This window comes from Aythya ferina, assembly GCF_964211825.1.
Source record: "Aythya ferina genome assembly, chromosome: 2".
NCBI classification, from domain to species: Eukaryota; Metazoa; Chordata; class Aves; order Anseriformes; family Anatidae; genus Aythya; species Aythya ferina.
The window spans coordinates 46,480,917-46,500,715 of record NC_140297.1 but is presented as its reverse complement, the minus strand read 5'-3'; the positions used below and the strand labels follow the sequence as shown (position 1 = coordinate 46,500,715).

Sequence of the window (19,799 nt, the reverse complement as noted above, 5' to 3'; positions counted from 1 at the left end):
AAGCTGCCTGCCTCTGACCGCAACATCATTCCCTTGCTTATGGTGGTGCAATTAAAACAAAAACAAACAAACAAACAAACAAACAAAAAAACAACAACAGCACATCACTGGTGAAACTAGGATAAGCAAGAACGAGATCACAACACTCAGCACAGGCACAGACACCCTGCACCCCAGCGAATACTATGCACCACACATTAGAGAAGCAGCAAAACTTCAGCAGGAGTTGTTAACTCTCTGCCTAAACGCATCTTGTTAACCAGAAATATTCTCCTGGTGCAGCAACCCTTCCGAGGGTTATCTCATATGCAGAGCATCTTTCTTTTGGGGGGGTGTTAACATCGCCTTTATGCTCCTCAGTAGCCGTGCCTTTCAGTATGAAAGGGCTTCCCCCTCACACGGGGCATTGTAGGCAAATAATCGCTCTCTAGCACGTTGTGTTTCTGTGCAGAACAATCCTCACACGGCGGAAATAACAATCAGCTTCTCACGTCGTGGAAAGAAAAACTGGGCTCTGCAAACGAAGCACACGGGGGAATGTGCCCTTCAGATCAACAGGTCAAATGCATGTTTCTCGTGGTGACTGGACTCTCCTTCCCGAAAACAACCCAATGCAACATTTACGCAAGTGAACACCCGTTACAATCAACAAGAGAAAAAGTGGATGTAGAGGTAGCCCAGTAACATGGAAGATTTTAAAATCTTGATTTAATTTATTTATACTGTTTACCAATCTGTTTCTGTCTTTGTTTTCTTCCAGACAGTATACACATAGAGCATGCATTTTTTTATTTGTTTCTCAAATAAAAAAAGAATAAGAAAAAAGTCCTTGAGCTACAGAATCCTAAAAATTTAATGTTTCCAGACCTTTCATCCAGTCATTTCCACCAAAACATGGGGAAGAAAACAACATTACAAATACATCAAATTAGCCTCCAAGTGAGTTCATGTGTTCCTAACAAATTAAATACATTGATGTTGTCAAAGGAATGAGAATTCCTATTGCAAACCTTTCTCACTTTAGCTTACATTTTGGTTTCAGAAACTTCAGCTGGACTAAGAGTGTCTAAGGCAAAAGAAACAACTTCTCATAAGGCTAAAGAGTTGCAAGTATACACTGAATGGTATTTCAGGCTATGCAACTGGCTGCTTGGACAGGAGAGAAGAAACCTTGCAAACCTTTCTTTCTTGCACCCTTGCACAGTGGCGGCTGTAATCTAGCTGTGGACCTGCAGTTCCTCCCCTCTGTCCACCCCACAGGCAACCTGTGAACAGCCCTATGGACTTGTAGGTGAAAAAGCGGTACAGTATTACCACATCTTCAACAAATATGCCGGAGCTGAGCTGTTTTTGAGGAATGTTCTTGTGGAGGTCGGAAAATTGCCACTGTGCTCCTTGTAATATATCTCAAAGATAAGGCCTGAGCTTCCCAGATTCGGAGCCACCCGACCTCAAAGCGACAAGAAAGCCACAGTCCTGGAACTGTGCTAAGCAAACACCTTTTGGGGATGCAGATGTTCTCCATCCCACCTCACCCCACCCCAGGTAGGCATACAGACTTAAATCTACTGCAAGGATGGGACAAACACCATTAGGGAAGGGTTTGGCATTCCCTTTTTCCACCAACAAACCCGGTAATATCCTCTTGCAGGGAAGGACGAGCTTCGTGGCCAGCTTGGAGATGGGGAAGGCGGCTGAGCCCTCCTGTCCAGCCCGGCAGAAACAGACCCACAGAAGGCTACGGAGGCTCCAGGAAGAAAACCTCTGTATTAAAAGCCGAGTAACGTGGAGCTACAATAATAATTACACACTACCTCAACAGTGCAAATACAGTGCAAAAGGTTCGTTAAAGTTCAACTTCGGCAATTACAATATACAGACCGCTTCAGTTCGAGATCCCGCCAAAAAAAGAGACTTATTTTGGTAAATAAAGAAAAAAAAATAAAAAGCGCTCGGACTGAATTCATATAGAAAAAAAAAAAAAAAAAAAAAAAAAAAAAAAGCTGCTGACTACAACGAATGCGGTTGAACGGGAGGGTCTTTTATTTTCCACGTTTAATTTTTTTTTTTTTTTGGTGGGGGGGAGGCTTTTTTTTTCTTTTTTTTTTTTACTAAAAGGTTCGTTTAAAACGGGTATTAAAGGTAGAAAACGAGCACACAGGATCTGGTCGTCTCCGGCGGCGCGGGGGAGCGGCTCCCCTCAGGCGGCGCCGGTTGGCGCCCAACGGCCGTTCGCGCCCAACGGCCGCTCGCCCCTAACGGCCGCTCGCCCCCAACGGCCGCTCGCGCCCCTCAGCACACGTTTAAGACGCTTTAAAACATAAAAACCACGGCAGGGGCAGCGCCACACGGCCCGGCCCGAGCCCCTCGGCAGCACACGAGGAGGGAGGGAGGGAAGGGGACGCCGGGCGAGGCTACTTGGCGGCGGCGGCGGCGGTGGCGGCTGTGGCGGTGGTGGCGGCTGTGGTGCTGGTGCTGCGGCGCTGCTCCATGCCGTTGGGCAGGAAGCCGGCGATGATGGGCACCGGCCAGATGAGGGCGGCCACGCTCCACACGATGATGACCAGAGTCATGAAACACGCCACCAGCGTGGACTCGATGGGCTTGCGGTTCATCCGCCAGCCCGGCTCCCCCTTCAGCTCCTCCAGGCTGAAATCCAGGCAGCAGAAATTCAGCGGCTCGCCCTGCAGCCAGTACTGGCCGGGCTCCGCCGCCGGCGGGTAGGAGAGCGACGACGATGAAGAAGAGGAGGAGGATGAGGAAGATGAGGAGGAGGAGGATGAGGAGGATGAAGAGGAGGCGGCGGGGGGCTGAGGCGCGGCTCCCCGCAGCCTGCCGACCCTCCTGCCCCGCACCCAGCTGCAGCCCACGCAGAGGCGCAAGTCCTGCTGGGCGCCGCCGGCCGCCAGCCCCAGGTGCTCGATGAGCAGCGGCGGCCCCACGCGGTGGAAGGCGGCGGAGAAGAAGGCCCGCCCGTGGCTGTTGGTGGAGAAGAGCAGGAGGTCGCACTGGATGCCCAGCGGGCGGCTCCAGCGCACCAGCAGCGAGCTCAGCATCTGCCGCTGCACGCTGATATTGCAGTGCGGGTCCTCGGCGGGCTGCGGCTGCCCCTGCGGCTGGGGCCGCTGCTGCTGCTGCTGCTGTTGCTGCTGCTGCTGCCCGGAGGAGGTGGGAGCAGAAGGGAAAGGCTCTTGGCTAGCGGCAGCCGGCGTGCCCGGGCTGGCGGTGCTGCCTTCCTCCTTGCTCGCTGCCCCGTCGAGGTCCATCTCGAGGCCGGCCAAGGAGCGGGAGGAGGAGTTGGCGGGGGGCAAGAAGAGCTCTTGCTCCTGCTCCTCCTGCCCGCCGGCGGCCGCCGAGGGGCTCCAGCCCTGGCAGGGTGGCAGGCAGGCGGCCAGCAGTGCCGGGAGGAGCAGCGGCAGCATGGCATTGACTTAGAGCCGGAGAGGAGGGCGAGGAGGAGGAGGAGCGGGAGGCTGCATGGCGCTGCCGGCTGCCATCTGGGAAGAGCGGCAACACCGCTCTCGCCGGCAGAGCGAGCGAGACGGAGAGGGAAGGAGGGTGGGGGCAGGCGAGGGGGTGGGAGCGGGGCTGGGGCTGCCGCGGCGGCGGGGCGAGCGAGCCGGGAGCCTCGGTGACGGCAGCGGCTCCCCCTCCCCGCCTCCTCCGCCCCCGGCCCGGCACAGCCCGGCCCGGCAGCTCCCGGAGCCCTGCCCCCGGACGGCCCCGCCGGGGGCAAGCGGCTCCCCCTGCCCCCCGGGGGCGGCCCCCGCCCGAGCCCTCCCCTCCCCGCTCCGCCGCCACCCCCGCGGCTCGGGGTGGGGGTGGCAGTGGGAGCCCCGTCCCCGCTGGGAGCGAGCGGAGGGCGGCCTCGACCCGCTGCCTGCCCGGCCCCGAGGGAAAGAGGCTGTGGGAAGGGGTCGCACCTAGGAATCGACTTTACACACTTCCCGACCCTATAGGGGAGGTGGGTGGGGGAGAAACGCGGAGAAAGGTGTTTTCTTGTTTTCTTTTTTTTGTTCCTTTCAGGCACAGCGCAGTGTCTCGCCCTTCCCGGGGCGCCGTGCAGGTTCGGGCTCACCCCCGGCGCTGGGCTGAGCGCTCCCGGAGTCGCCTCCCCCCGTCTGGCACCCCCGTAGCAAAGGCTTCAAGACGGGAGCTTGTTGCAAGCAGCGCGGAGCTACCAAGCGCGTTAGCTGCGAGACTCCTATGAATTTTTCAACAGGCTGCTTTATAATCTGGAGAGTTTGTAATCAAGCTGGGTACCCCCGCTTATTTCGCGGCGGTGCTGGCTGCATTACTCTTGACACTGCCTGAGGCTGGCTGTGCTGCAGCTCGGCACTCGGAGCCTTGGGAAGGGACACGACTGATATGACACAAATGATGAAGGTTTCTTAGCCTGTACCTTGGGCAGAGGGTGGGCTAGAGTTACATTTTCCTGGCAAGTATCCAGGACTGTGAGTCTTCGCTTTTGCAGCTTTGGCTTAGACAGTCAGCAAATGGAGACATAAACACAAAAACTAGGCTTTCCCAAGTATATATGGGACGATTTACATAAACTCCACAAGGCACTCCTTCGAGGTTGGCAGTGATCCCGTGTCAGAGTCACAATGAAGTGACACATGGACACATTCTCACTTGAAAAATGAGTTACTGTAATATTAGCCTCAACTATTTCAGCTGAGTGAGGGTAGTGAATGAGGGTAGGGAGTAAATTTTAGATTTGCTGTAATTCCACATGAATGAATGTAGTGAATCAGTTTTCTCTCCAAAGCCTTGCCTAATATATAATGACAAAACCCAAAGTTGATTGCTTTCTATTCAAAAGAGACCTGAGCACCGAATGAATTTGTATTTGGTCCCAAATTAGTCCAAAGGGTATTGTCTACCAGATGTTTATTGTTTGGCTAGGTTTTTAGTTTGGATTATTACCAAGAAACATGCCTGATGAAGCGTTCAAAGCAAGCTGTCCGATTCCAGTGAGCTTTTGCTCAGATGTTGCAATACAATTAATACAATTTCCAGCTCTATTTCAATGTCTTTTATTCAAGAGTTCTCTGATACTTTTGTCACCTGAATGTACCTGTACAAGCATCTTCTGATGCCCTTCGTCATATACACAGTCCTATGCATTTGTGTGGCTATTCTGTTGTAGCGTGTCTTCGGACCCAAAAACAGATGAAGAGAGGGTGAGCATTTAGCAAATAATGCCAAAACCATGTGTACTCCTGTGTACAAATTGCATTGCATTGGGATTTTGGTGCAAAGGACTGGAAATGAAGCTAAACTGCATAAACAGGATTAGTTCCTGAACACTTGCAGCATGTGAGTGGCAAATGTTCTCAGGCAGTTTCGGCTCTTTTGGTCCAAACTCCCAGCATCCAGCTGAACGCAGTAAGGGGTAGTTGCAAAGAGGTTTGGGAATGGAGAGTTGAGCTGTTCCTTTTCCTGAAAAGAAAGATAACCTGCCACAGGAATGCTAAATCAACAGTTTAGCATTGTTTAGACTACCTTAGCAAAGAACTGAAAGAGGGCAGCTTGCTGGAGATGGTGTCTCATATTTATTCCTCTTCATCAAGGAATAATTAAGCAAGCAGATACAACAAGAAGAAAGTATGTTAGTTAGATCATTGGTTGATAGCTCTTGTCCAGCAGAACCCTTCACCAGTATTTTATTGTTAGGTCTATCAGATATAATTAATCCTGGCATGGTTTCAGTCGTCCAAAGAGGCTGCAGCACACTTGAAAACTCCTTATAAGTAGCACTAATAGATAGCTCTGTTCTGTGGTTTGCAGCCATAAATCTCAAAGAACAACGTTCTTTTATGGCTGGGGATGCTGAAGCATAAAGAAATCAGGGGATGACCAAGTCAGAGACAGATCATGTTGTAGATTTTGCAGGTTTGATGCTATGGATATAACTAGAACTGCGATTTGCACCATAGGTCACAGTAGCATTTGTCAGCATGGTAGAGGAGGTGTGAAGTGGGCTATAATGTTAGAATCCTAGAAGGGAATAATAAAGTAACAAGAGAGTAGGAGTTTCATGTGACACAGTGAGGAGCTGCTGGGAGGATGAAGACTAATGGTAAAGGACAATCAGAGTCTTTGAGAGTCATTTTAATGGCACTTATATGAAGCATTTTTATTAAAGTATTGCTTGTGAAATGCTTTAAGTAAAATTAAATCAAGAATAAGTATTTCTGCCCAAGTGCCATTAAAACTGCAACTCACAAGGCTACTGTTTTAGAGCCTAAAGTCTCATTGCAGCTAGTGGAAACTGACCGTAAACGGGTATAGATTCCAGAAGCAAATCTGTAATTGCATTCAGCTCAAAAGCTTGTGATCCTCAGGCAGTGTTCCTCAATTCAGCCAACTTATGCTGATCTACACTGAGGAAAAGGAACAGCTGTGGAACTTTTCTTTATAAAGGATGCCATTTTGGGGTTGTAATTTCTGAAAGTTGCATGTGGGAGAGAAGGGAAAGCAGTGCAGTAAGGGATTGGATACGCAGCCATAACAGAGGTATTTTTCAGTGGAAAGACGCCAACTGTCAGTTGCAGGGAAAAAGATGTTAGGAGCAGCTAAGTATAGCAACGCGTTACCAATTTCTGAAAATGCCAGGTAAATAAGAATTTCCCAGTCAACAGCTGAAGAGGGAGGCAGGGTCAGGAAAAGAAGTTGGTACTTGACTCCTCTCAGAAAAGAGCAGTTTCAGTTCTGTGAAAGGAGTTGGATCCAATCATCCTGGGGATTGTTCTGAGAGAGATACTTACACCCAGCAGAGGAAAAATGTTTCTGTGATATGACTTCGAAGTCCTGGTGGACTAATGGTTTCATAGCTGATGTAGGGGGAGAATATCAGAGTAGCAAAGTAAGCGAGCTAATCTTATGGCAGAATATCCCCTTTGAACAGTGGTTGAGAATCAGTGGGTTGCTGGCTGAGCAAGGAGCTAAGGAATGTTTCCTTAATGCCCATCGATGTGCTACTTTGATTGTGAGCACAGTGCATCCTTTTCACCTACTTGATCGGTGTTCTCATGGATTTATCGAAGTATTTGCAATGAAGCACATAAAGGCCTCTGAAACTCCAGAAACTGATAATAGAAGCTGGTTGGACTAAGCGGCTTGTTATTGTTACATCATGTCAGAAAGATTTATCTGCAGAAAACAGAGATCATGCGCTGCACGGAACAAGCCAGCACTTTGTACCACTCTTTATATGAATATCAGAAGCCCAGACAAAGGGAACAGCCAGTTGGCAAGCAGGCTGAGAACAAGGTCATAATCTCTCCAGAGAAGCCAACGCACCCAATCTCAGCAAAGACACTAAGCTCATCATCTGAAATGCATTTGTATGAGCAGCAGCTATAACCTCCACAGCACCCTCTCAGTTACACAAACACAGATGTCCCTGAAGCCATAAAATGACCTACATCAAAAAGCCAGGACAGGTGCTGTTTTAGAATACTTTTGATATACGTGCCGTTTTTCATTACAGTATGGGAAACATCTTCAGCCCAGTCTTAACCCCCTGGTCTTTAACCTCTTATCCACATAACCGCACGCTCCTGCCAGAGGCTGTGCAGCAGAGCTGAGGCTGTAGGGCAGGGTGGCCGGGAAGCTAAAGGGGGTCGAGCAGGGAGGGCCTGCGTAGGTTGTTCAACCAGCACACGTGGAAATGGGCTCTAGCAGGGCTCCCACGGCCTGCAAACCACACGGCCGATGGAGTGTGCACCAAAAGAAAGCGACTGCCATCAGAAATCTAAAATCAGTGGTATTGATGGAGAATTATCCATGACAATTACTACAAAGTCTAATCCAGCTGCAAATCCAATTACTAGAAATGAGGAAGATCAGGTGGTATCAGGTGGTAAGATATAAGGGTTGCAGTGTAAGGCCTCTCTAAGCTTTGAGGAGCACTTAGGAGCTCATATCCAGAACTTTGATAGACTGTGTGTTGTACTAGCACAGACTAAAAAGACTGCTTCAAATCTAAGTGTGAAATACATGCAGAGAATGCTAAAGGGAATGTATTAATAGACTTTCATAGCTTTTTCTTTTTTTTTTTTTTTTGGCAGCATGCTGTATATAGGTTGAGGCTTTTAGATGAAGTTAGATCAGAAAGAAATGTCAGGAAAAGAAGAATCAGTGAAAATGGGTATAAGAGAAGAAGTGATCTGGAGAACAAACTTTGCACCTCCACAGCTGAAGATGATCTTAGGACAAGACAAGAGTGATTACAGGTAATCACGAAACAGAAAAATTAGAATGTAAGTTGGTTATATCTAGCCTGCCTACAGCATTACAAATGCTGTACTTTCACTTATTCCAATTGAACAATGGAGTTTTTAAGATGGGTTTTGATTTGAAGTAGTGTTCTACTAAGAAGACTGGACTCACGTTCTTGCCTAGGTTCCCACTTGCAGGTTGGATAAAACCCTTGCTCACGTGCAGAGAATTCCTCACATCTGAACTTCGCATGTTTAGGCAATATTCATCCCTGGACTATATTTATTCTGTCTTGTAACTACCATAACTACCAACTACTATTTTAAATTTTATGGCTGCAGCCTGACTATAAATATAACCTATTTTGCCTCGTATTTATTTCACTGGTAAACCTATCCAAAGATGGAGTTTGCACTGAAACTGGCAATTTTATAATATATACTATGTTGATAGTGAATCTGAATTATATGGTCTGTACAGGGAGAGTACACATGTTGCAGGACCTGGGACTACTTTCTGCCAGGTTGCTAAAGGCCACTGTAGGGTAGTTTTGACCCTGTGTCAAGTTTTGTGTGTTCACAAAGCACAAATCTGTGCCTCCCTGTTAGGGGAGATAATTCAGATGCCCTGGGCATCTGACTGACCCCCTGTGGTTCTGTGCAAACCCTGGCATGTCACAGCCATTCTTGAAGGACAAGAGATGTTAGCTGAAGCAGTGGTTGTTTAATGTTGATGCTGTGAAGGCACTAAGCATGCGAGAACATTTTGTGTGATTACATATTAAATTGTTCTGCAAAATATTTGTACATAAAATAGCATTGCTTAATGACCATTTTATGAGGTTGTCTTTGGAAAATCTAAACATTTACTGTAACAACACACTGAAAAATAGCTCCCTGGAAAGCATTTAGTTCTGCAAATACTTTGAGTGTTTCCCAGCCTTTTCTGAACATGGCCCTAGGGCTTGCCTTTACTGTTATTTATCTCTGTGCGGGAAAGGGAGACAGGCACAGAAGTCTGGTGTTAGTCTCTACTAAGGAGGTACAGGTTTGGCACTCCCATGAGCTTCCAGTGCAGCTTCAATTTCTCCGTGGCTTTAAAACACAGTTATAAAATGTAAAATAATGCTTCCCTAGGAAGTTATGAGACACTTGGACAGCAATCCTGTTCCACGAGCAAGGAAGACAAGCTAGTTCAGAGGTCAATTAACAGTTGTTTTGCCATATTGCACAGGAGACACACAAACGCAAAATGTTAATGACACTCTGTATACCAAAGAACTTTGCCAGAAAACAAATTAATGAGAAGCAGAGACCAAAGGATGGGCTGTGATACAGATCCTGTGTGCAGCTCCTGAGTCAACCTGCAGCCCTGAGTGTCCTCTGCTTTCCTGTTAGGGAGCTTGTGCTTCAGTGCTATGTGATACACAGCAAAGACATTTTAAAGGAGCCTACAGCTGTGACTGTGCTGGTTTGTCCCCGGTCATAAAGGAAAGAGTAGAATAAAGCTAGAGAAGCAAAAATGGAGGCTGCAATCGACAAAGCAAAGGTGGGTCCTGTGGAAGGCTAACGAATTCTGGGACTGGTATGAGGCAGGGTTGAACTGTGAAGGGCTTTGAAAGTGAGAAGAGGGAGTTTGCATTTAGAGTAGTGGAAGAGAACTGTGACAAGGAAGTGTGGCAAACTCGGAGTGATGTGACCAAATAAATGAACTTGAGACAGTTCCAGGTGCTCTAGCCAGAGAGGAGATTACAATAAGGAAGATGCACGGGCCTTGGCTGGGAGCCTTGGCAGAGCAAGCTGAGAGGAATTGTAATGCTTTGGAGATGCTGCATGAAACAGATCAGTGACATTTAAAGCACAGCAGTATCAACAACATCAGTAAAATTAGCAGCAAAAACTAAACTCCTCCCTGTCTCCAGACTTTGCATCCACACCTCAGATTTGGGCTCCCAGAGCTGCATGAGCTGTTGGTGTTCTCAAGCAGAGACCCTTTGGTTCTGAGGCAGCTCTCGGGTACCACTTGTAGTGATTGGCATCCTACCCATATGCATGCTCCTGACTGGGAATCCTTGCCTGCTGTCCCTTCTCCAGTGAGAGGATTTTGCTGTATATCAAACTGGGAAAAGAGATTCATCTGTCTCTGTGAGTCAGCAGAACCACATTAACTCTTTCTGGTAGTGTCAATGCCAGTGAGGGGGGCTGAGTTATCCAAGCAGACACAGCACGCCTGATGCCCGTCCATCCCTCAAACTGGGAACTGTCTTGAGATGTCAAAGGGAAGGTGGTTACATTTCCCATTCCACTGATCAGTCCAGCATCATCATGATTTGCAAAACAACAGACGGTGTGAGGTTCAGCTGGCAGATTCAAAAACTGTCAGCCATTTCTGGGTTAGGATCCAGAATTAAAAGGAAACAAAATGTTCTTTGTTTCTAGGAAATTCACTAGTTCACACTGTTCATTTTCCCAGCAATGGCCACAGTCAGTATGACATTGCAGCAATTGTCTGAGCTTTAATTAGGAGCTCAAAACCCTAGACCAGCGCTTGGGCATCTCAGTTATACTTCTGCTAAGCTGGAGTAACTTCGTGGAAGTCAAGGGAGTCAGAGGTTCAATTTCTTTTAACTTCCAGTGCATTCTTGTCCTAATCCAGCAAAGACAGTATAAGAACAAGGCCACTGATTGCTTTCAGCAGGACTTTTGCACTCATAAATGCTAACTGTATGATACCAGGGACTGAGTCCATGCAGGGTTATACAAGTAGGAACAAATGCAGATTTCAAGCCTTAAACCTGACATGCGGAACAACCAGCAGAGGAACACAGGCTCCTTAGAAACAAAGATTTTCTATTTTCATGCAAATGTTCTCAATATTCTGAAGCAGAAGGAGATGCTTAGAAAATACATGCTGTACGAACAGCTTGCTCTCTAGCAGATCGATTTTCACTCAGCATTACCTACTCGTTCCGTGAACTAATAATCACAAAGCAAATAGGGAGTATAGCCTCTGATGTTATGTGCCTGGTTCTTCACTGAAATTACCAAGTTTAAAAGGTGTGCCTGTTGTGTTTTTTTGTTAACTACACCTTGGCTTGATTCTGCACATTAAAGACAGATGCATATCAGCCCTAAGATGTATCTCTTACATTAGTCTGTGGGATGTCTTGCTCTGGCTACCATGTCAAATGGTGCTGTTTCTCATATGTGCGAATCCATCAACCACATCATTGCATTTGTCCTTGGCCATTTTCACTATGTCACTGTAGAGCACACAGAGCTGGCAGTTGCCTTTTTACCTTCTCAGAAGACTGGTAGGTGATAGTCTGTCAAAACCACATTCAGATTTCTCTTCTTGAGTTCTAGCTATGAAGTTATTGTTTCTCTTCTCATCTATACCAAAATGCTATGAATTATCTAGATTAATCCCCACTGCAGTTGACAAACTTCTGGTAGAAAGGCCATGGTCCCCTGGTTTCCAGGCCCTGGCCTACAGTTCCCAAACCCCAGAGAAAGACTCAGCTGTGAAAAGATGACATAGGCATGTTTGTGCTTTTGGTCACATCCTATCCATTGTAGTTAGATAGAACCATGCAGGTTAAAATAGGACTTAAAAATAATCCCCTGTATTCTTATGGCAAGACAGGAAAATTTAATTAGTCTCTGCGGGATTTTCATGTGCAATGACAGGGAAGCTGACACCAGTGGACCACTGGAATAAAAAGGGTAATCTGATAAAGAGATTATAATATTTTAATTAGCCTAATGTCATGCAAGAAAATTATTTCTATTCTATTGTCTTCATATCTGAATATTGAATTAGCTTTCATCCCTGCCATAAAATACTCCCTGGCTACATTTTCCCCCTCATGCCAGATCAATACCATCTGCAAACAGCAGGTTAGATCAGAATCTGTTTTCCCAGCTTTGCTGAATATAAGTATGATGCTAGAGGAGAAAGGAACATCTTCTTCTCTAAGTGCACAGAGGTCACTGGCTCAGAAATCTGCAGGATTACCTGTATATCCTGAATTAGAAGTTCTTCAGTTTCCTTTGCTTTATCTTTTGTTCATGCATTTGCTATTTGAGCTTGGTTTGTATCTCTTGACACCAATGCCTGCTGACACACATATTCCTGCCTACAGTTAATCAAGCAGATGTCTTCTCTGTGCTACAGAGTGATAGATGCTAATCCATTGATCATGGCTTGTTGAGAGGTTCCTCAGAATGGATGTCAGACCCATGCTTAGTGTACAGTGCCGTGTAATATATAAAATCTAATAAAATAACTTTTCAAGAAAACATCATTAATCTTGGACTTTCATTTCTGCTTTCTACTTCTGTTTGTTATCATCTCTGTGCAGTTTTTCTTTTTACTGTGCAGATGTCAAATCTTTGCTCAGAAGGATAGATCTTGATTTGCATGTTCAGAGGTTACAGAACTTTCTTCAGGCAGCGTGGGTTTTTCACCTGCCTTATCTGAACTAGGACTGCCCGTTCTCCTCTTCTACCATTTTCACCTACAAGTTCCAAAAGAGTGTAACTAGGGCTTCAGTTTAGATATATCTTACCATGTAAATGACCAGTATAATTTATATTTACTTTCTGATAGCAACTCTACTTAAATGGAAATACTGGATGGATGGTCCCAGGAGACAAGGAAAACAGTTTCAGCTCAGGAACATTTTTATCTCACTTCTGTTCTCCCTGCTTCTACCATAAAAATAGAGAGATTTGGGATGTTGACAATGATAAGAAGGAAGCTTCAGGAATGTCAAATGAAGGTAGTAACTTGTTAAACTAGTAATTGCATAAGAAAAAATACAGAGCTTAGTGTCACATTAACAAATATTTAATCAAGGCATTTTACAGAGAAAGTCACTTTATTGCAATAAATTTAGAAAGAAGTTTGGAGCATAAGTATGCTTTAGTATAATAAGTATAAGATTTTTGTGCATAAGCATAAGGCTCAGCAATTCCAAGTGCAAGGTGCTGTACCTACATTAGGGCAATCCCAGACATGAGGACAGACTGGGAGAACTCACTGAGAGCAGCCCTGCAGAGAAGGACTTGGGGGTTCTGGAGGATCAAAAGCTCAACATGAGCCAGCAGTGCTCGCTTGCAACCCAGAAGGCCAACTGCATCCTGGGCTGCATCAACACAGGGGTGGCCAGCAGGGGAGGGAGGGGATTGTGCCCCTCTGCTCTGCCCTCGTGAGGCCCCACCTGGAGCACTGCATCCAGCTTTGGGGCCCTCAGCACAAGAAGGATGTGGGGCTGTTAGAGCAGGTCCAGAGGAGGGCTACAAAGTTGCTCAGGGGGCTGGAGCAACTTCTCCTATGAAGAAAAGCTGAGAGAGCTGGGGATGTTCAACCTGGAGAAGAAAAGGCTCCAGGGAGCTCTCATTGCAGTTCTTCAGTGCTTAAAGGGGGCTTATAAGAAAGATGGAGAGCAACTTTTTACATGGACAGATAGTGATAGGACAGGGGGAAAGGGTTTTTAACTAAAAGAGGGTAGATTAAGATTAAATATTAGGAAGAAATTCTTCACTCAGGGGGTGGTGAGGCCCTGAAACTGGCTGCCCAGGGAAGCTGTGGGTGCCCCGTTCAAGGCCAGGCTGGATGGGGCTTTGGACAACCTGGTCTCGTGGGAGGTAACCCTGCCCATGGCAGGGGGGGGTTGGAGTTAGATGATCTTTAAGTTCCCTTCCAACCCAAACCATTCCATGATTCTATGATAAGAATCTTATCATAGAATCATCAGTCTTAATTAGTTTGCCAGAATTTTGTTTTTTATGTGATTGGAGGAGGTGGGTATTAGACTCTCCAGCTGTTCTCCCTGTTGTGAAATACACTATCAGTTTTCTCTGGAGATTTCACAAGTGCCATTGCTATTTTTGTTCCATAATTTTGTACTCTTAAGCACGCACATAAGGAACAAAAATGAGTTTAATAAACGGGACCCACTGAGGCTCTGTTGATCAGCAAAGATAAACGTGGTTAATAATTTAGCATTATTTTATTATTCAAAATAGTGTCTTTAGTACTAAACATTTACATGATATGTTATAAAGGTTTTTCTAGTGGTAAAAGGAAATGATATAATTTAAGCAAAACTACTCATGTAACTGAAATTTGAGGCTTAACTAACACAAGTCCTTGTGACAGTCCTTTGTACTTTAAAGAAATGTATCATGAGAGCAGAACTGGGATTTCTTGTGTCACTGTTAACAAAGAGGAGCTTGAGGTTTGCTTGCAAATGGCATCTTCAAAGACAATGTCCAAAAATAGTTTTGAGGCAGTGGAGCTTCTTCTGTGAAAATTTTTATTTACTATAATCAGAACTAGTTTGAAGTAAAGCCTCTACCACAGGCAATTCTAACATTAAATAAATTAATACAAAATCATTCTGAAGTAGAACTGAAAAGTAAAATTCCTCAGGAAATTAAAATTTTAAAGACATTTTTTCCAAGCTATTATTGTACGTATTTTAAAGAGTTGACTTACTACTATTACGTCAATAACAAAAACTATGTTGTGCCAGCTGTATTATCTTGATTAATTTTGCTTAGACTTTTCATCAAATTAATGTCTCAGATGTCACATATCTGCAATATTCTGTTGTATATTATCTGGTATTCTTTAATACAAATTACAAAAGATAATGCATACAAAAGCCAATATCAAGCAATAACATCGAAAATGGTTGTATGTTATTAAACTAAGCATTTCTACAAGATCGGGGGAAAAAAAAAAAAAAAAACTGAGAGGGAGGTGAGAGGGTTATGTTGTTGAAAACAGAAAGTTTTCACAGAATGGTTTGATCTCAGCCAGGCTATGTTTTCTGCCAACTTTACAGACCTTTAAAACACCTAGCACTGCACTGATTATTAGCACTGTTTGAAAAATCATTTATAGAGATTTTATTTTTGGGCACTCTCAGATGGCCAGGTTCTTCTAGTCCTTTTAAGATGCTGTTTCCAGTGTGCCATGGCTACAAAGAAATAGGGATGTGAATGCTAAAGAATTAGTTCAAAAGGCCAGATCTTCTTAAGGATTTTGACAGAGCTGCTTTGATTAAGACACATGAGAGTGGTGAGTCTTGAAACCATAAATTTGATTGCAATATGGCCAGGTACCTGCTGACATAATGTGTTCTTCATGATTTCACTAGTAATTTTGAGGTCAGGTTTTTCAGCTACTGGAAACCATTCTTGAAGTCAAATACATTGAAAAAAGTGTTTGCTTCACAGGAAGTGTTTGCTGCTGAGTCCCACAGGGACTGTCAGCATTGAATGAACAGCTCCAGGAGCCCAGCAGTGAAGAAGATCATTGTTTGTATAAATGGTACACCTGTAGCGTTACTGCATCTGGATCCATTCAGCTCACTGCAAAGAAGGCAGTAGAAAATCTTATGGGTGATACCTCTGGCTGTGCTCTTCATGTATAGGTAGTCCACTAAACTCTTCTGGGAGTTGAAAGGCTATACCTGAGGTAGGATGACCCCATATATATGTGGGTCACATGTATATATATATATACATATATATATATATATGGACAGAACTCTGAGCACGAGGCAGTTGCTGGTCCCCCATATGCTGTCCCCAGCATGGTCTGTTGGATGGGCCATCACAGTAGGCCCTGAAGTGAATCCTAATTCTTTGGCTAATCTGTCTTACAACTGTGGACAAAACAGGGTGCTTCACTCTGCCACACTGCTTTCTCCAACTTTGACCTCTGACTGCAAAGACCTGGGAATAAGTCCTGCATTTTGTTCTGTATAAGCATGCAGAATGATAGAGTAGCTTAAATAAGAAGGGACCACAGGAGATCACCTAGTCACCATCCTGCTCAAAGCTGGGTCAGCTAGAACAGGTTGCTCAGGGTCATGTCTAGGCAGGTTTTGAACATCTCCAAGGATGTAGACACCTCAGCCTGTCTGGACAACCTGTGCCAGTGCTTGACCATCTTCTGAGTAAAACATTTTTTTCTCATATTTAAATTAAATTTCCTGTATTTCAGTTTGTGCCTCTTGTTCTTTCACTGGGTACCACTGAGACACCACTACAGTGGATACCACTACAGCACCTAGTACGATGGGAACTAGTCCTGGTGGTCCCTGTAGGTGCCCCTGTAGTCCAAAAAAATCCAGAGGAATAATAGTAATAGTCATGCAGGATTTCTCTCCCCAGCATTCACAAAGACTTCCAGTACTTTATTAAACTGAACAAATTATTAATTTAACACCCTATATATTGGTCAAAATATGCTCAATGATTGGTGGAGTGTGAACTGGGAACATCACCACACAGGAATAGCTCTTTGGTTCCCAGAGCTCCTTTTGTACAGTCAGAGGAGGGAAAGCAGGGAGAGAAGGGCAAAGTGAGCCTCAGGCACTGGAGTAGCAGTACCTATGTGGGGCAGGACACCTTCTGCTGGAGTCTAGCAGCCCACTTTGGGAGGTGTGGGGCTCTGTGGGAGCAGGTTGGCTCATTATTCTCTCCCCATTTTTTTCCTGAAGTTTGCCATAAAGGTGAAACTGAGCCTTACTTGTCAGGAAAGAATGAAATGATCCCTAAGGTTAGCAAAGTGCTTAGAGACCCTTTGGGAAGAAAAGCGCTACGTAAATAGAAGCTGATTCCTACAGGTTATTAATAGATGTATCTGCAAAAGTAATGTGCAAACTACAAAGGAAAGATCATTCTGAATTAAATTACCATAATTTTTTTCATTGCTGTCTCTTTTCAGGAGACCTGGATAATACTGCTAACAATGACAGGTTGAATAAGAGACAGGGTTTGTGTGGGCCAGAGGTGGGAACAGAGCGGACTAATTATATCTTTTTTAACCTTTGCGTACATCTGGGCAGGATAAAAATGAATTTTTCAACCAGCAAGTGAGCTGCCATCCCAGTTGAGGCTGCAAAATGGTACCCAGGTCATTCAGAAACATGATCAAAGTTGTCCCATTTCTTCTGGATCTAAATATTTAACAAATCGTTAAATAAAAATGGTATTTGCTGCATGCTTCATGTAAGGCTCATGCAATTATCCTATGGACAAACCAAAAAATATTTACCTTACTTGCTGTTACTTCAACAATGCAGAGCATGAAAGGCAAGCATTCAAGTAGTATGGCAGAGCTAGACATAGGTTTTTTTTTTGGCATGCGTTTTGAAACCTATTTGGTTTAATAGGTTAAATAAGATGACACTGCTATTACAGTCACTCAGATGTGTCATTTGAACACTTTATCATTTGATATTTATTCCACTTCTAATGTGTGTTGTGACATGAAGCTTTGTTCAAAGGCTGGGGCCCAGTGGGAAGGTGTGCAGGGGCCTTCGATACCTGTATCTCAGTGAAGTAGCAGGTCTCTGACCAGAAAGGGGAAGGGCCTCTTTATGGGTAGCAGTTATGGAGGAATTTGTTCCTGTGAAATAACAACTATTCTCTCTGCTCCTTGACTTTCCTCCCCAAATTACAATCCAAGCTATATGGTCTATTATTGTTAGCCTTTAGCTCTACCACTTCAACAGGTTTATGACATAAATTGAAGTTATATCCTAAGAAAAAAACTTGACCCTTCAGTCTTGAATTTTTCCAAATTCTATTCCTACTATTTTGCAGCATCATCTATGCCCCTCACCAAATTAAAGCTGTCTATAACATACAGAGGACTTGTCATGAACAGAGCTTTACATGTTACTCCGTAACACTCCAGTTAGCCCCTTTCCTGGCTGAGCTTAATGGAACTGAACTCTGGGGGCTGAATAGGGTGTTTTGGAGAATCTGAACCCAGACTTCACTCAGTTTATACTAGTTCCCTGTGTCTAATTTGGCCCTGTACAGTATTTATTAACTCAGTAACCCTAAGCACGGAAAGGCTTTAAAACTTTTGCAGCCAGAGCTAATTTGCCTAATTCAAGAATTTTGATATCTTCTTATTTTTATTCTTTGTTATCACAAGGAAATAGCATGAATTATGTCAGTGTTTTTAAAAGAGAGCAGAGAATATGTTGTATTTGTTTGCTCTTGACTTATAGAACAGGAAAGAGCAATATTTCACTGGAATAGTTGTGCCTGATGGTGTATAAAAGCCTCTGTTAGCTTAAATTTCCTTGTGGTTAACCTGATACCTCAAAGATGAGTACATGTCATTTCTTTGTCTTAAGTAGTGTGGAAAGCCAGAAAATGAAGTAGAAATACTGTACTGAGTATGTTGCAAGATAAATGTTGTTCCAGGAAGGTCACATTTTACTGAATTGATATTTTCCCCAGTTCTACTCTTTTTAATTTGTGGAGCCTACTGTGTTTTATAAAGAACTTATGATTTTGTAATTATTTAAACACTCAGTGCTAGATAATATACCACCACCTGAGTGACTCCTCACTAAGCTGCTAGCAATGTCCAAATTAGTAGTCTGTGCCAGTATCTATAAGAAGGCCAGGTCAGTTTTTGTAAAACATCCCAATATAGCAGATCTGTTGATGATTTGGATATAGTATATAACATTAATGCTTATGTTAGGAATTTACCAGTCCTAACATCATCGTGTTTTTTTTTCTCTAGAGGTATCTGTCATCTGCCTGCTGATATGGCCTTCAGAAGAAAGCCTGTTCTGGAGCCCTCATCACTAGTGATACACAAACATCTGTGACAGTACCCGTGTCTCCTGGATTTTGTCATAAGTCATATATTTGTGTCCTCATGGCATGCTTACTACAGTAAACTTTTTGTGAATAAAACTCCTGAGCTTGTGAAGATCCAGCAGTCTGTAGCTTACCTGTCAGACCAAGCAACTGAATACAAACCAGTGCTGCACTCACTTGTGACACCTCATGAGAAGAGATGTCAGCTCAACATTTTACCTAAGTCCTATTTTTAAAGTCTCCATTAGACTGGCCCATGCAGGTTGGGACCTTCATTGACAGCAATGTTCTGCTGGGTGTTCTGCAGTGAGCCTCAAGGGGTGGGAGGGCTTGTGAATGCAACCGTCTCCTTATGAAGCTCATGAGGGGATTCGCAGGCATGTCCTGCACATCTACGTCACTAATATATACATTCCTAGGCAAAAGAAGAACAAATGAAGGAAGCATTCTTGTCGCTAACATAATCACTACTGCCCACAGGGATCAAACTTCATTACATAGATAAGCAGAGGGAATCAATCTAGGAATCAGTGTCACATCCTGAATGACCTGAAAGGTTACCAGCAATTGTGTACCAGCAGGGAGGAGTTGCAACTAGCTACAGAGAAACTTGATAGCACCGAAGCAGATTTAGGACAGAAATCACTGAAAACTTTTTGAAAGATTAAGAAATCTGAAACGTATTTGACATTCTTGAAAGAAAAAACATAGCAGTAGTTGCCTCATACACTTTACTTAGTCTCTTCAGAGGTCTTTTGGATGACAGAAATGCTTGATTCTATTAAACCAGCACTCAGAGTGAGCAGGACTGTGATCCCCATTCTCCATTCCCAGACAGATGCTTGCACTACCCAGAAATACCATGTTTATGGGTGAAGAAAATGACCTCCCTATGAAGAGAGAGAGAGAGAGAGAGAG

General features: G+C 44.5%; 1 protein-coding gene and 1 long non-coding RNA gene across 3 annotated transcripts; one reads left to right on the top strand and one right to left on the bottom strand.

The window, feature by feature from the left end:
* Positions 1-2,020: 2,020 nt before the first annotated feature.
* Positions 2,021-3,582, bottom strand: TMEM158 (transmembrane protein 158). The gene has a single exon (XM_084510381.1). It carries the CDS (start codon positions 3,420-3,422, stop codon positions 2,415-2,417), a length of 1,008 nt encoding a protein of 335 aa, XP_084366507.1. The 5' UTR covers positions 3,423-3,582; the 3' UTR covers positions 2,021-2,414.
* Positions 3,583-3,786: 204 nt separating this feature from the next.
* On the top strand, positions 3,787-18,999 carry LOC311432167. 2 transcript variants are annotated; one of them, XR_014689860.1, is made up of 3 exons: positions 3,787-3,964; positions 8,079-8,243; positions 18,802-18,999. It is a non-coding gene; the product is annotated as an uncharacterized lncRNA (long non-coding RNA). The 2 variants fall into 2 exon arrangements; XR_014689861.1 differs by lacking the exon at positions 3,787-3,964 and adding an exon at positions 4,049-7,451.
* Positions 19,000-19,799: the final 800 nt, after the last annotated feature.